The 16,558-nt window shown below is 60.6% G+C and overlaps 1 protein-coding gene across 5 annotated transcripts in view; it reads left to right on the forward strand.

Moving 5' to 3' along the window:
* The window catches only part of WDR4 (WDR4 tRNA N7-guanosine methyltransferase non-catalytic subunit), a 21,949-nt gene extending 5,606 nt beyond the window's left edge, over positions 1-16,343 (forward strand). For 4 of the 5 annotated variants that reach the window (XM_040483830.1, XM_040483832.1, XM_040483831.1 and 1 more), the window contains exons 4-11: positions 2,852-3,008; positions 3,667-3,779; positions 5,715-5,775; positions 9,455-9,553; positions 11,191-11,255; positions 11,950-12,133; positions 13,302-13,371; positions 15,319-16,343. In XM_040483830.1, coding sequence (XP_040339764.1) covers positions 2,852-3,008; positions 3,667-3,779; positions 5,715-5,775; positions 9,455-9,553; positions 11,191-11,255; positions 11,950-12,133; positions 13,302-13,371; positions 15,319-15,500 — 931 coding nt within the window. In that variant the 3' untranslated portion in view covers positions 15,501-16,343. Of the gene's footprint in view, positions 1-261; positions 2,607-2,851; positions 3,009-3,666; positions 3,780-5,714; positions 5,776-9,454; positions 9,554-11,190; positions 11,256-11,949; positions 12,134-13,301; positions 13,372-15,318 lie in introns of those variants that run through there. The other variant, XM_040483834.1, reaches the window with a different exon arrangement.
* Positions 16,344-16,558: the final 215 nt, after the last annotated feature.

Raw genomic sequence — 16,558 nt, forward strand, 5'->3', positions numbered from 1 at the left:
CTAATCGTATTTGGGCTGTTGCTTTTTTTTTTTTTTTTTTAATTTTTTTTTAACGTTTATTTATTTTTGGGACAGAGAGAGACGGAGCATGAATGGGGGAGGGGCGGAGAGAGAGGGAGACAGAATCGGAAACAGGCTCCAGGCTCCGAGCCATCAGCCCAGAGCCCGACGCGGGGCTCGAACTCACGGACCGCGAGATCGTGACCTGGCTGAAGTCGGACGCTTAACCGACTGCGCCACCCAGGCGCCCCTGGGCTGTTGGTTTTTATGTTGATGCCAACAAAGGACTGTGTTGCAAACGTGCATTAGGTGTGCAGGGCCTCTCGTGTCGCGGGTGGGGTACAGCGTGCCCTGCAGACGGTGCTTGCTGGCAGTTGGGCGGGACCCCACGGGACTCCTGTCCCGTCTGTGTCAGCCACCGAGCGAAGGTTGCGGGCCAGATCACGTTGCGGTCCTAGAGGCTGCGTTTCCCACGTTGCCTCGTCCTACACCTTTACCCTGAACGCAACGTAAGATGCGATGCTGCCCAATGCAGCACCTGTTGTGCTTGGTGGGGGCCGGGGGGTGGGGGGCGGCCCTGACAGATGGACCCTTCCTCGGAAAAACAGCCATCCTTGACCTTCAGTTCAGTCTTGGGAGCATCGTGGACTCGCGTGTTTGACCAAGACTCGTCACAGCTCGGAGCTGTCCAGTGGCCTTAAAACCTAGCCATGGAGGGTGTTGAGGAAAAGCCCAGATGGAAGTCGTGGGTAGCAGTGATTGTTTTCAAGGTTTCAGTTCAGGATGACAAAGGCCTGGAACTGAGGCCAGGTTTTCTGAACCAAAAATGAGGACACTTGGTGTGACATATTTTCTGTTTTCTTGGTGAGAGATCTTACGTAGGAAGTCATGCCGTTTCGGGAAATAGATGCATTAAAATCGTACGAGTATGTGGAAAGGCAGAGCCCTGGGAAATGAGATTGTTTGCTGCTGGAGGTGTGTGGTGTTGGGGAGCTTGGTATCCTCGGGGCCCTGTGGGGCCCGGCGGGCTCAGTTTTGTTGAACAAGCATGGCTTTCTGGAGGGGGGCTTGGGTGGGTCCCAGCCCAGCGGGGGCATCTCGGGCTCAGCTGCTGGACCAGGATAGTGGCCAGGGGAGAGGCCAGGCTGGCCTTGGGGGGCGTGAAGACAGGAACACTGGGCTGTGTACCTCATGACTCTGGAGGGAAGGGAGAGACCCCGAGGACAGGTGGGGCCCTGTCACCCCTCCTTCCGGGGGGGGCTGAGTGGCCAACCCATCGACTGTCCTGTCTCGGGATCTGCCCCTGCAGACCCTCACCCCCACCTGCTCTGTGCATCCTGGAGTCCTTGCAAGGACTAATTTAGCCTGAGAAGATAGAAGCCCCCCACCCCACTGGCAAAAGACGAAGTGACAAGATTGTAGAGCCGGGCCGTTTCTGGGCTGATCAGGAAGAGGGGCAGTGGGGGGTGCCCGTGTGAGTCCTGCAGGACCGGCCCAGGCCGCTGCTCTGGAAGGGTGGCCGCGAGGCAGCTGCGTAATCGCCCGTTAGGAGCCGCGGCGGCGTGTAGGTGAAGGCGCGCCTGGAGAGTTCTGCTTAATCTTGCCCGGAGCCTCACCGTCTTTCTCTGTTTTCTCTACGTTTATGTCATTACTCGTCCTTTCTTAGCTCCCCTGGCGGGCGGAGGGGGAGGTTCAGCTGCTGCTGGCGGCCCTCTTCCCTGCGTTTTCTGTCCTTTAGTTCCTCTGCTCCCGAGAAGCTGTGACATCCTCGTTTGGTCCTCGTGTCGGAGACGTAGCTTGTTTGAGCTTAGGTTTCCATTTCGGGCTGACATCTGGAGCGCCAGCTGCAGGGCGCCGTGGGGGTGCACTCGCATCCCCTCTGGGGACAAGGGAGGGCAGGGACCGTAAGTGCAGGTAAGGCAGATAAACGTGACGTCTGCGTAAGGCTGTGGCGCAGGTGGGGTCTCACGGAGCCGGAAGTGCAGGGACTTGCCTTGTGGACAGCGAGTAGAAAGGAAGCGAAGGAAGTGTAGAAGGAGGGCGGGAGGAAGCTGCATAAACCCGCCCCCGAGAGTGGGCGAGACGCTGGGTGGCCAGGACCCCGGATGAGGCGTGCGTGCGTGCGCACGCGGTAATGTTTCTCGGGCTGGCGCAGCGTTGAACCAGTTTCCAACTCGCGGGTGTGACCGACCTGGTGAATGGGATCGGGGTGTGAACTGACGAGCGTGTGAACTTTCATGGGGCCTGAGCCGGAACTCAGACCTCCCCAGCCGCGTGCCGGGGCCGCCCCCGTGGGGACGGACGGCGCGTGCGTGTGTGCAGAGAGGGGCCGCACCCCGGCACCTGTCGTGCAGGCAGGAGCAGTGCGGGTGGGTCCAGCGCGGCAGGGCCCCGGGCTGCGTGTGGAGTCTCCCTGCGCAGGGGGCCCGCGTCGTGCGTGTGCTCGGGGTTTCGCCCAGAGCAAGTTGGGTGTTTTCTGAAGCTGACCGTCTTCTTCCTCGACCCGTACGGTGGAGCTGCTGGGTCGAGGAGCAGGTCTTCCGACGTCTTATTAGGATAATCTTCAAGCACAGCAAATTGGAGAGGATTTCGTGCCAGACAGCTAGGTATCCACCGGCCAGATTCTGCCATCATAAAAGCAAAAATATCATTTCAAAGTGAGATTTGTCTAGGATGTTGGCTTTGTTTCCATTTCTTAACTGCCTTGCTTTTTTGGTGCTGCTGTGGTACCCGGAGGGGGAGACACTCGGCGAGGAGCTGACGCGTGTCCGAAGGACGCACGGCTGGCAGGCCCGTCGGCCCTTCCTGTGCTGACTGTGCGAGCCAACTGTGGGCGTCTCTGGCCTTCCAGGACCGTGGTGAGGAGGTGCACGGCCCTGACCTTCACAGCCTCCGAGGAGAAACTTCTGGTGGCCGACAAGTCTGGAGACGTTTATTCCTTTTCGGTGTTGGAGCCACAGGGATGCGGCAAGCTTGAACTTGGGCACCTGTCGATGTTGTTGGATGTGGTATGTGGGTGGTGTGCTAGTCAGGTGGGGCAGAGCAGAGGGTCTGACGAGGGTGAGGCCGGGTCTGCAAGCTTCGCCGTTGGGGGCGTGTGGGTTCTGTAGAAGCTCTGCAGACCAGTGAGCAGGCGGCCTCACAAGTGGGACTTAGGAAGGTGAAGCGGCTGGTGAATGCGGAGGGGCCAGCGAGGAGGCGTTGGGGTGGTCCCGGAAGTGAGGGACAGCCCGGGTCACGTGCCGAGGCGGAGGAGGGCTGTGGGAAGAGCAGGCACCGTCTCCAGGCCTGGGCTTCTTCTCCGTGCTTTATGGGCCTCACCTCCGTGTCCTTGCGGCCCCTCAGCCACGACCTACCCCACCGAGGGGCCTGGTGAGGGCTGGGGGCGGCCAGTAGGAGGTGGGACTGGGTGGGACCCGAGGACGTCGGCAGGAACAAGGAGGGAGGGTTTCTTGAAGGAAAGACCGCCAGGACTTGGTGAGTGGGTGGCCATGGGGACACGAGGAGGAGGAGGGAGAGAGGGGGCGGGGAGCGGGTGCTGGAGGTCGAGGGGTGGTGCAGGCGGTGTGCGTGCGAGGACACCTGGGGAGCACCGGGAACGAGTCCCGGGGGCGGGGGTCCCGGCTTCGGCCACCCTCACCTGTCCTCTGTCACCTTCGTGTGCAGGCCGTGAGTCCCGATGACTGCTACGTCCTCAGCGCCGACCGGGACGAGAAAATCCGGGTGAGCTGGGCCGCGGCACCGCACAGCATCGAGTCCTTCTGCCTCGGGCACACGGAGTGAGTCCCCTTCCTGCCCCACCGGAGGACGTCTGGGACGCACAGGCGGGCTGCTCGAGAAGCGGGGCACCCGCTCTGTGGCCAGGCCTGCAGGAGCAGGACCGCCGCGCGTGTGCAGCGCTCCGCTGGGCGGCTCCCTGGCGAAGCCCCATCCGGTGCTTGCTTCTGTCCGGGGCCCTTCAGAACCTTCACCTCCCCCTTCCCCTCCCTTCCTGTGCGTTTCGGGGACCGGTTTTCTCATTAGCACTGGGGTCTCAGACCCCAGCACGAGGGCATCACAGATGATGGTGGTGACGCTGCCCACGGGAGCCAGCGTGGCGCTCAGTGTTGGAGGACTTTCCTCCAAGCCCGCCGCCTCCCGCCTGTGACCGCTCACCAGTGGTCCCCACGTTGGCCTCCAGGCGAGGGCTTGTTTCTGGAACATTCCTTTCTCTGCACCGACACCCGCCAGGGCCGGGCAGCGGTCGGTGGCCAGTAGGCGTGTGTGTGGGGGACATACTTTCGTAGTTTGAACAGTCCAGGACTTAAATCTGAACCTGGGCAGTGGTTTTTCCTTTGCGACCTCTTTTCTAGGGCAAGTGAGCTCTCTTCTAGTTGAATTTTGACATTTTGCAAGGGAGGCATTTTCAAAGAATGCCAGTCTTCTTGGGGTCAAGGCTAATTACAGTGTGTGCTCAGGAGAAGTCCTTAGTTTCATTTGCTGCAGTCTTTTATTTTAAGGAAAAAATTTTTTTTCAATGTTTATTTATTCTTCAGAGAGAGGGACAGAGTGTGAGCAGGGGAGGGGCAGAGATAGAGGGAGACACACAATCTGAAGCAGGCTCCAGGCTCCGAGCTGTCAGTCCAGAGCCCGTCGCGGGGCTCGAACCCATGAACCATGAGATCGTGACCTGAGCCGAAGTCAGACACTTGACTGACGGAGCCACCCAGGCGCCCCACATCGGTGTCTAACTCTTAGATGGGGTCCCTTGCAAATTCCAGTCACGTGGCTGAAGCCCTGTTTCTGTTGGGCTCTCTGCCGGCCCATCTCCTGTTGGCTCCTGCAGCCTTCGTGGGCTGTGCTTACTGCTGTCTCCAGCCCTCCGCGCAGCGGCAGGTCGTAGGTGCTCAGGTATTTCAGTGAGCAAATAAGTGGTAAAAATAGATTAAAAACAGTATTTTTAAGCAATCTCTGCAGCCAGCACAGGGCCGGAAGTCACAACCTTGAGATTAAGTCGCACATTCTGCCTGCTGAGCCAGCCAGGTGCCCCAAATAAAAATAGATTTTTAAGACTTTTGTGTAAAATCTGTAGAAACGGGTTTCCACAACCGTTTCGTCTTGACTCGTGGAGGTGACCCACGGCGTCCATAACGGACATTCTGTGCCGGGGGAGTGCTGGGGCCAGCCGCCTGGGGTCCCCGGGGGCCGTGGGCTGGTGACCACCATACAGCTGGCGGGAAAGCCGGGGAGGCCGTCTCCCTCGCAGGTCGAGGCTGGCTCCGAGGTGGGCTTCTGGGGACGACCGCGGGCTGAAGGACAGTGGGTCTGTGTCTGCCTGCCGACCACTGTTGCTCCGTCCCACGGATCCCACCCTGAGGCCTCCATCATCACGGACCTGCAGGGGAGGTCTCGGGCTGTGAGCGGGGCGGCTCGAGCAGCGGCCCAGAAGCTCCTGGACCTTTCCAGCAGCGCGTCTGCGGAGCGCGGCCAGGGTGGGGAGCGCGGCCAGGCTGGGCCGGTCCCTCCTGCGGATTGTCGTGTTGTTGGGCCCTGAGAATGACGCGGTGTGCTCCCCGGCTTGCTTGGCGCTGTCCAGCTCCCCGTGGACCCTCCCTTAGTTTTCCCTGGGGCTCGGGGGTATGTGGGACAGGGCTTTGGCGAGGACAGACGGGCCGGGCGGGTGTCAGAGCAGCGTGCCAGAGCTCAGCTCACCCTCTGCTTCTCTCACGCTGTAGGTTTGTGAGCCGCATCTTCGTGGTGCCCGACCACCCTGAGCTGCTTTTGTCCGCGTCCGGGGTAAGTGCTCGGCTCCGTGGTGAGCACCTGTGGGCGCCTTCCAGCGGGGGACCCGCGTGCGGCTGGGGGCCTGTCCTGGTGCTGGGTCTTGGCTGTTCTCCACTAGATGGTGCTTGTTTTCCCAAGTTTGGAGCTGACCCAGGCTGCCTCCTTGCTTAGGGCCTTACATTGCGGGGGGGTGGGGGGGTGTCCGTCCCAGGCTGCCTGTGTGTGTCCGTGTGTGTGTGTGTGTGTGTGTGTGTGTGTGTGTGTCCGTTTGTGTGTCCGTCCCAGGCTGCCTCCCTGCTTAGGGCCTTACACAGGGGGGTGGGTGTGTGTCGCCCTGGAATGGAGTGTGAGGAATCGGGACTCAGGGTTGTCGTCTTACTGGAATAGCATTGTGACCTCCGGTACAACAGTACCTAAGTCCCAGGGGGACCTGGGTTCCCCCGAGTTACTGCTGTGCTTCACCCTGTCCCTCACCCTGTCCTTCGGGCCGGCACCTGGCCCTGTGTGTGTGGGGGGGGTTTGGTTAGTAGTGAAAACTTCGGTGTCCGGAAGGTGGGACTCGAAGCCTAGATAGTTTTGTCGCCAGAGACCTCTTTGCTCTGAGGAAGATTTTTGCCCAGAGAAGGTTTTGAATTACTGATGGCGTCTGATTCTTCCTTTCTTCCCAGAAGCCCTGTCCTGTCCCTCCTCCTCTGTCATTCCTGTTCCTTAGCATTCTAGGGGACTCGGGTGCCTGGGGTGGGCTGCCCGGAAGGCTCCTGGCCCTCCTGAGTTCGGGCTTCCGGGTGGAAACAGCGGCCTCCCTGCCGTCCAGCAGAATCCTGGCCGCTGTCTACACGTCTGTTCTTTGTTGCTTCACCATGTTTGTGTTCTGCTTTCTGACTCTGTTCCTCCCAGCCTTGCTTGGTCCTGTGACAGCAAACGGAAGAAAGTAGGTGTGGCTAGAGTTCCCAGAGGTGGCCGGTTTTTGTGAATTCTGCTGTACCTACGCCTCCCAGTGTTTCTCACAATAAAACAAGCATCCGAGCACATAGAAAAGTAGAACGAACACTTTTGACTTTGACACTGGCTTTGTCAAGTTCCATGTTTTGCTTAGGAGCGTGTTTAAAGATGCGGGAGAGCTCTGCCCACCCTGTGCCCTGCCCTGTGCAAGGTGCAGTTCTTTTCATTATTCTTGAAAAATTTTTTAAAAGTTTTTTTTGTTTGTTTTTAACGTTTATTCGTTTCTGAGAGATGGAGAGAGACAGAGTGCAAGCAGGGGAGGGGCAGAGAGAGAGGGGGAGACACAGGATCCAAAGCAGGCTCCAGGCTCCGAGCCGTCAGCACAGAGCCCGATGTAGGGCTCAAACTCATGAACCGTGAGATCATGACCTGAGCCAAAGTTAGATGTTTGACTGACTGAGCCACCCAGGCGCCTCTAAAGATTTTATTTTTTAAGGAATCTCTGCACCCAGTGTAGGTCTTGAACTCACAACCCTGAGGTTAAGAGGTGCACGCTCTACCGACCGAGCCAGGCTGGCGCTCCTAGTGTTTATTGTCATTAGAAACACACGCTTACAAAGTGACATTCCGCTGTGAGGCCCCCAGTGAAAACTGGCACTTGCTCCCACTGCCCCTGCGAGGTGCGTCCCCGGCCTCTTTGCCCTTTTAACTTCCACTCTGAGTGTCCAGAGAACAAGAGTGATTGAGAAACAGGAGAACACGCCCCCCTCCCCCCCCCCCCACGTTTCCCTGCCCTGCGGAGGGTGGCGGAGGGTGGTGACGCTGTCTCGCTCTTGACCCCTTCTTTCCTGTTGCCTCCGGACGCCCCTCATGTTAGTTCACGTTCTCTGTCCCTCCTTTCTCCCAGGGGTCCCTCTGAAGGTGGAGGGAGGGTGGTGTTAGGAAGCCGCCTTTCTGGAAACGCCCTGAATCCTCTGCCCCCGCCTGGTGGTTAGGTGGGTATCCGAACTCCAGGTTAAAGCTACCCCCCGCCGCCCCCCACATCTCACGTGAGGGTTTGCGTCCTCTCTGTGGGATCCGTTCCCCCTTCTCTGGTCGTTTTGGGGGCCTCCATGCCCCGTGCTCTGGAGATGGGGGTCAGGGCTCTGACCAGCTATGTGGTTAGCGCCCCCCTAGCCCCACCCCCGCCCCCGCCCCCGCCCGATTCGGGACCCTCCTCTCTCCTGGGGAAGCGTCCTCACTCTCAGGTGTGCTTCTCGAATGGCTCGCTGTCTTTCCCTTGACATTTCCCTCATGTTCCTGCTTCTGCTGTGGGGACGTCTCCACATCTTAATTTCCCAGTGTCCTGTGGGCTGTGAAGTTCTGCTGTTACCATTAGTTCTCGGCAGCCTTTCTGGCGCCCAGAACGTTCTCCCCTCACAGCGCCACGCCGAGCGCAGGGCCTTTGACCCCCGAGATCACACGTTTGTGTTTCCTTCACCTTGTGTGGTGTCTGCCTTTTGCAGGGGGTTGTCCGTGTGCAGTGGGGACAGGGCAGTGGCCAGTGTCTCTCGAGTCCAGGGTGTCGGAGTCGGGCACCTATAGCCGTGGGTCACCTCTCTTCTCCTGGTGGTCACGTTGCCCAGTCTTTGCCCTCCTGGGCATCAGGCCTGTCCGCCTGCCCCGGGAGGTGACCAGGGAGGGCCAGTGGTGTGGTCCCTCACTCTGGATCCGGACGGGGACCCCGCGGCTCTGCGGGCAGCAGGGTGGGGAGTCAGGCTGCTCTGACGGACCCCCTGGTTGTGCTGCTGGGCCCGGCCTGGTGCGTCACATCTCAGCCCCCTACGGCCTGTCCCTCCCTTCACCTCTTCCCGGGTGGCCTCACGTGACTGTCGTCTTCATCCTCGAGGGTTCATGCTTCTGAAACCTTCCTTTCTGGTCACTGGGGAGGGACGTAGGGGTGGGCGTGTGTGTTCACGGCGGCTACGTCCTCTTGCCCAGCGCCCACACACCCCTGCCGTTAACACTCGGGCAGTTTGTCGTCCGTCCTTTTTTCCTGGTGGTTTAAAACCTGCCATGTGCGCTGTGTTGGTGGCGTCTCATTGGATGAGTCAGCGTTAGGTTTTCAGGTGCGCGTGGGCCTGTGCACGCGTTTCCAGCGACGGGATTTAGCGCACGGGTTTCCTGGGCGGACCTGACGGCCCACCCGCACTTCACTCCCTGCTCATTCTCCTTAGACGTGCAGTTCTTCGCGTGTCCCGTCCCTTCAGCGAGTGCCGTGACCTGCATTTGTTAATATGAGTTCTTCCTCTGTCGTGTGTATCTGCGGGGCGCTGAGGCCTTTGGGACGCACACCAGTTTCCTTACCGGCCACACAGTTGATGGTCTCATGGGGGAACAAATGGACGCCCCCTTTTCACTGTTCCTAAACAGGGACGTGGGACCATCCTTGTGCTTGGCCCGACCCGTGTTTCTCCTGTGCGAGCACATGATTGTTGCGGTGTGTGTGCGTGTGCGTGCCCGTGTGTGCGTGCTTCGGCTCCAACCCAGCCGCCGTGGTCCGTGAGGTCTGTACGTGACGGGTCGTCTCGTGTCCTTTGCCCGCTTTGCCATGGGGGGTCACGTGTTTTCTTAGTGGTTGCGTGACTGAGCACAGAGAGCCTTCATGCCGGCTCCGCTGAGTCAGGGCGCCCCCCCCCCCCCCCCCACTGCCTGGGGCAGGCCCGGGTCTCCCCGCAAGTGCACACTGACCTGTCCTTGCTGTGTGCAGGACCGCACCCTGAGGCTCTGGGAGTACAGAAGTGGCCGAGAGCTGCACTGCTGTCACCTGACCAGCCTGCAGGAGCCGGCGGAGCCCTGGGGTGACGAGGTAGCGTCTGGGTGTGGGTTTATTGGACTTTGCAGGGCGCCTCTCCGGTCCCGGGGATGCCGTGGGCCAGAGCCACTGTTGCGTGGGAAACGGCTCTCTGCCGTCAGCACAGACTTGTTCCAGCTTGGGAGAACACGTGTCCTCCTTGAGGGCGCCCGGTCGCGTAAGTAGGAGATAATTTGTATTTCGCTGTTTGTCCGTTGCAACACCCGCTTTACAGAAGTGCCTCTCCCAATCCTGCTTGGAAACAGAAAAGACAGTGATGCTTGAACAGAGAATTTAATTAGTCTCGTGACCCTCCCCATACCCCTGGGACGACACACTGGCCAGTGTATCCTCAGGTCAGGTCACCTGGGCCTTTGGTTGTGAAAGATTTTCAGGGGAGAATGTGTGGGCGGCCCTTTGAGGTGTTCCAGATTCGGTGCTCATGGGCACTCAGCTCTGTGATGCTTCCCAGCTGGTGCCCTGCACGGCTGAGGTCCAGGTTGGTCACCTGAGGACAGCCCCACCGGTTTTCCCGGAGGCCCTGCTGGGCCTGGCAGGGAGGGAGCAGTCCGTTCTCGTGGCTGTTCAGGCCTGCAGAGCTGGCCCTCGGTGTGGTTTCTTGATGAGCAGGATGTCCTGCCTGTCACTGGGAGCTTTGCCGTTTCCCCCGGAGCCCCCACATGGCCCCCTGCCAGCCTGAGGAGGGTCCGCGTGAGAATGAGGGCTGCTTCTGCCTCATCCTGGGACTGCCTGCTCGCTCTCTCCCCCTGAGACTGCTCTGTAGCCGCTGCCCTTACTCCCTCTCAGAAGTGGGCAGGCCAGGCCTGACCACGGGCCAGAGCCTCAAGGACCCCTGGGGCCGTGGCCACCCAGCCGAGTGGCTGCCTGGGCCTCCGGCTCAGCCGACTCTGCTGCTCTGGCCACCTGCTCGTGGTGCCTCCTGCTTGGGTGGCTGCCGTGCTGGTGCCCCCGTCGGAGGCTGTGGCGAATGGAGGCCTGATTTGTTCCAGTGACTTTCATATTCGTGCTCTCTGAACCTTCTGATGCTCTGGGACAGTGAGGTTGAGAGAGGACCCTGAACCAGCAGCTGTCTGACCTCGGGCCTGGCCCTCACGGCCTGTAGGGTCGGTGGAGCATCCCCACCCCTCGGGCTCCTCGCCTCCCTCCCTCCCTGGAGTCCCCCTCCCACATGGCCCACAGCCCCTCAGGCCAGGCTTGGTGAGCACCAGACCTTTCCCTCCACTTCTCCCGACTGGCAGGCGTCTGGTGGTTCCCTCTCCAGGACCAGGGGACCTCGACACTGTTGTGTCTTGGTAATAATTCCTTGTGTTCTCTGCTGCCCCCTGGTCTTGCTTTTTGACCAGTTCTGTTGGCTCCAAAGACACTGCATCGGCTCCGGAGGGAGGGCCAGAGCCACCGAGAGGCTTCTCCGTCTCTCGCGGCACGTCGGAACTGTGTCATGGGGGCCTGCCGTGTCTTCCTTTTCTCTCACCGATCTCCAGAAAATTCTAGGGCCGTCGTCTCTTTTTCCTTCCTCGACCGTGGTGGCAACCGTCAAAGTCTTGCCGCGTCCGATCTCGCTTTGAACAGAGTAGTCTGGGGCCGGGTCCCTGGCAGCTAGCGTGCATTTACGTTGCTGTGCTCCCTTGCAGAGGTTTGCTGCCTCCAGGATCACTTACTGGAGCCAGGACGGCTACGTGGCGCTGCTGTGTGACTGGTGAGCTCGTGCTGCTGCGGGGCGTCCGTGGGCCTCTTGCTGTGGGCTGGCCCTCCTGTACGCGCTGCTCGGTTCATGGTCTCCGGCTGTGCCTGAGAAAGTCTGTGCCCGAGAGCCACCCAAGAGTTGTGGAACGCACCTCAGTCGGTGCCTCCTGAGGGCCGGGCAGGTCACAGCACGACCCGCTGGCCCTCCCGAGGGCTCCCGGTGCCGAGGGGCGCTGAGGAGGAGGATTTCGGGGGCACGTGCCATCCGCGGGTGCACCAGCATCTTTATGCGCCGCACGGGCGTGTGGTGTGTCCGCACATCTCGTGTGTCCTCAGGACAAGCCTGCCGCGGGCGTCTTTGCTTGTCTTACAGCAAGGATGTGGGTTTAGAGCGGGTGGGAGTGCCAGTGCGTCCCGTGCCGTCTGAGGCGCAGCCGGGACGGTCACCTTCTCCACCTGTTTTGTGCTGCACTGGTTCCGTAGTACCGCAGGGCAGGCTGGGCCAGAGTCCTACGGCTCTCCGGCCTGGAGGCGGCTCGGCTAGGTGCGTCCGGCTGGGCCGCTCGTGAGCCTGCAGCCGAGAGGTTGGCGATGGCCGGGTCCCTGTTCGGGGCGACCCGGGCACGGCACTAAGCTGTACACGTCGAATGATACCACGTGGGCCTGGTCGTAGCCGTAATACAAGTTCTCTCTCTCTTTGCGGAAAGTATTCCCACGATCTACGTTTTCCAGCTCGATGCCGCCAGACAGCAGCTGGTTTACAGACAGCGGCTGACGTTTCGGCACAGAGTGTGGGACATCGCTTTCGAGGAGGGCCGGGGACTGTGGGTCCTGCAGGACCACCGGGAAGCCCCCCTTGTGCTCTGCAGGCCTGTGGGCGGCCAGTGGCAGGTGAGGTTGCTGGCCTTGTGCCTCTAGTGGGGGTGGAGGGGGCGACGGCTGTGCCCCCTTCCAGTTCGATCGTGGCTCGGTGCTCGGGGGGGGGGGGGGGGGGGGGGCCGGGGGGGTGTCCAGAGGGTTTGTGATGTGGGTTCAAGGAGCAGGGATGCTCAGCCAGCTCTTCTTTTTTTTTTTTCTTAATGTCTTTATTTTTGAGGAAGAGAGAGAGTGAGTGAGGCAGAGTTTGAGTGGGGGAGGGTCAGAGAGAGAGGGAGACACAGAATCCGAAGCAGGCTCCAGGCTCCGAGCTGTCAGTACAGAGCCTGATGCGGGGCTCGAACCACGAACCGTGAGAACATCACCTGAGCCGAAGTTGGACGCCGAACTGACTGAGCCACCCAGGCGCCCCCCTCAGCCAGCTCTGTTCATGTCACGATGCCTGTAGTGGTGTTTTTGTGGGGGGGGGGGGGTAGTTGCCATCATTGGCATATGTTCCTTCTGACTTTTCTGGTCACGTGTCTTTTTAGCAGAGGAACCGACAGTTGGGGTGGCTTGGGTGTGTGGCCTCGACATCGGCAGGCTGCACGTGGCCTTGCACGTGGGGGACTGGACTCACGCGCGCCCATGTGTGGAGAAAGGGGTGTGGGCTGTGGGCCGGGTGATGTGTGAACCTCGCACATTCTCTGAGTCGGCTCCCCTGTCTGTAAAGTGGCGTTGTCTCCCGCCCATCCCTAATCTCCTAGGACGTGGCGAGGGAGAATGAGATAAAGCCCGCCCGAGCCCCGTGCTGGCTGGCCCGTCCGTTACAAGTGCTCACTCAACCAAGGGCTTTGTAGATGCCCGGAGCCTCTCGGGATATTTTCATCTAGAAAGTGGTGGCGAACAGAATGCCCCCGGCTGGGATGTGTGGGGTCTGCTGGGGCTCCTCAGAAAAGGTCGCGCTCGACAAGCCAACGTGGAGGGAACGCCGGTGGCCTCACGTCATGGGTCTTTATCCAACGAGACGCGAGGACGGCTGTGTGTGTCGCGCTGGGACTGCCGGCTGGCTTTGCCTGGTGTCGGGCGGCCCGAGCGGGTGTCTCCCGGGCCCTGGCCGCCTGGACCACGCCTGGCGGGTCTGCCCTTTCCAGCGCCGGCAGCACCGCGGCCTGAGTCCTGCCTCTCTCCGTTGTCTTCTCAGGCAGCTCCTGAAGACCCCGCGGTAGAGAAAGTCTCCGCCCATCTCCGGGGGAACTGGGCCATGCTGGAAGGTAAGAACGTGGGCGCAGCCTGTTTTCGGGGTGACATCCAGAATTGGCCACGGCCAGGGGCAGATCCCAGGTTGCAGTACACGGTAGGAAGCCGCCTTTCTGAGCAAGGATACAGGAAGCGTGGCATGCGTCCGTGTCCCCTCCAGAAGGCCAGTGGCTGGTTGGGGCACCGGGGGGCTGACCCACACCCACACTGGGAACGCCCAGTGTGAGCCTGCTCCAGGACCATGAGCTACATGGGAACCGGGGTCACAGTCGGGGCGGGGTCCACCCCTTTGCCTTCAGGGCTGCCGGTGCTGGTCCCCAGGGCGGGGCCGGTAACAGGTGGGCCTTCACTTGGAGCGTAGGGTGACTCGTGAGCCTCGAATGTTGGCCCTGAGCGGTTCCTGGCCATGAGGTCAGGCGTGGGGACAATCACTGGAACCCCTGAGGGTCTTCTTGGCCCAGTGTGGGACCCAGTGTGAACCCCAGGCCGAGAGAAGGGGAGAGACCGTGGTGAGAAGGCCGACCCCCCACCCCCCCAGAGTGGCGCTGCAGTGTGAGGAGAGTGGCCTGGCTGTCAGAGCCACGGGTCCCTGTCAGTTGAAGGGCCCGTGGTAAGCACTGAGTGCTGCCCTCACATAGTCCTGTCTGAGAACGTTACAAGAACAAGACCTCGCTTCGTTTTTATTGATAGAGGAAGGCAAGCCCTTAGCTGCACAGCTTCTAGCGACTTCCAGGATGCTTTTCTTGGGCAGAGACTTGAGGCGACCGTGTCACAGGGATGACTCATGGCCAGCTTTGGGAGTCAGCTGCCTTAAGACGTGGTTGAGCAGCAGACACCTGTCAAAGCCTTCCCCAGGCAGAAGTCCGAGCTCTTGGAACTCAAGAGAGTCACACGTGAATTCTGTCTGTGTTGACCCTGGCAACGACCTAAAGTCTCTTGGAAGGCGTTCTCATGGGGATTTGTTGGCTCTGTGTCCCAGGGTTAACTTCCAGCTTTCCTTTCGGGGTGGAAGGACTAGGGCAGTGACCGGGATCCGTCCTTCCAGCACTGTGTGGATTTGCTTTAGCAACACTGTCAAATGGGTCTGTAGCAGGACTGTGTTGGGGACACTGGCGAGCCTACTCCCTGCCTGATACTTGGCCATCGTCCCTGCCGGGCCTGGGGCCAGCTTGTCTTGTTGTGGATCCCCTGGGAGGGCCAGGTCCAAGGTGGGCTTAGTTTTCCTGAAGTTCTGCAGGTAAACCAGTTTGCTCACAGCGCAGGTTTGGGGAAGGTGCCGGGGGTGGGGGAAGGGACCGGGGCGGAGACACAGGGAAGGAAGGCCAGCTGAGCATGGATGTCCCAGAAGAGGTAGGGGACCCAGAGCAGCGGGCCCTGTGGGGTTTCTGACCGGGGTGAAGTGGACCCCGTGGGGCTGGTCTGTGGCCATCAGGCCTCTCAACCCTTGACACTGAGATCAGTCCGCGTCCATTACCTTGCTGCGTAACGAGTATCCCATGCTCAGTGGGTGAAGGCGACAATACTTCTTACTGGGCTGTTTGTGTGGTTCTGAGAAGCTCCGCTGCCCCTGGGGTGGGATCTGATTCCAGGCACGCACAGTGGTTGCTGGCAGGGTCCTGGTCCCTGCAGGCCGCTGGGCCGAGGGCCTCGCTTCCTTGCTGGCTATTGGCTGCAGGCCGCCTGCAGTCCCCAGCACAGGCACCCCTGTGGGGCGGCTCATACGAGCGTGTGAGCCACGGCCCTTGTGCCTCGTCTCCCGGTGATGACCTGCCTTTGGCGTGTTGTTGGAAGCAAGTCCTGGGTCCGGCTGGCGTGGCCACCCGGAGACGGGCGTCATGGGGGCGCCTCGGAGCAGGTGCCGCGGGTCTGCTGGGAGGTCTGGGCCGTGGCGAGTTGATCCCCCTGCGTCAGGGCCTCGGTCCCCATCCCACCTGGCTTCTGTTTCCGTTCCTCCTGCACAGGCGTGGCTGGCGTGGACGTCGGTTTCAGTGGTCTCTACAAGGCCACCTTTGACAATGTGACTGCCTACCTGAGGAAGAAGGAGGAGAGGCTGCAGAAGCGGCGGCAGAACCCGGCTGCTGGGCCTAACGGGCAGGCCAAGAAGATGAAGCCGGGGGAGGCGTCCCTGAGGTGCTCGTCCTAGCCGCCCCCGCACTCTCGTGGCCTCGAGCCAAAGCCGGCTCTGCTGTCCCCTCTGCCCGCGGCTCCCCGTAAGAAATGGGGACATCGTTCCCGACCCACGCTTGGTGGCAGTTAGGTCCGCACCAGCTCCGCACGCGCGTGGGCCGTCCCAGAGAACTGGTCGGTATCCTGGCTCTAGAACTTTCCTCCGCCGAACAGGCTCTTCTGCCTGGCGTCTTGGGCACCCTTCTGGTTGAAGGGAAACCAGACGGCCTGGTACTCAGCCAGAGGTGTAACGAGTGGTGCCGGTGCCTTGAAGCGCCTTTTCTTCGTATCGGAAGAGACCGGAACCTGTGGTGGGCGTGGTGGCTGTGGAGCTTCCACTGTTCCCGTGGCGCTGGACGCTTCTCCTCCAGGGGAGTCCGTGAGCTCTACGGCAGCGTGGGCGGCACGTTTCATCCCTGTGTCTCCCTCCAGATGGTGGGGCGTGCTGTCCGGCGTGGGGGCCGCCGCCGGGCGGGGCCCGAAACCCAGGCGGGGTGGCTCCGTTCCTCCGGTGGCCGCCACCGCCGTCTGCTTGGTCCCCGCCGCCGTGACGTGAGCTGGTCGGGGCGCGGGGCGCAGACTGGACTTCTTCGGGGTGTGAGGACCCGGGAGCCCCGACCGGAACCCAGCTCTCCAGGGAAACGGTGGAGGGTGTTACGTGTATCTGTGATTTCCGCGTCAACGCTGCATGGGATGCAAAGACCCGGGGCATCCGCTGGATTCTAATCACCGATGAATAGAGATGAGCTTTTTGCAGCTTCTGGAAATGTTTAGGAGCAACATTTGGAACTAATTTCAAAATATATGGAGCAAAACCGTCTTTGATGAGTGTACTGTCTGTGACTGAAATGCTGACTTGTTAATGTGAAAAAGCGTTTTTTTTGGTGGGTAGTCTTTACAGATGTGTCCGCTGATGTGTTTATTTGTGCTTTTACCCACTTCCGGTGATCGGTCTCAGAGGTGGGAAAGCCCGTGTGTGTGTCCGTGACGCCTTTGGTGCGGGGTTTCTTGGGGTACTTAGAGACCAGTTGTTCT

This window comes from Herpailurus yagouaroundi, unplaced genomic scaffold (genome assembly GCF_014898765.1).
Source record: "Herpailurus yagouaroundi ecotype Mexico unplaced genomic scaffold, PumYag 162, whole genome shotgun sequence".
In the NCBI taxonomy this organism is placed as follows: Eukaryota; Metazoa; Chordata; class Mammalia; order Carnivora; family Felidae; genus Herpailurus; species Herpailurus yagouaroundi.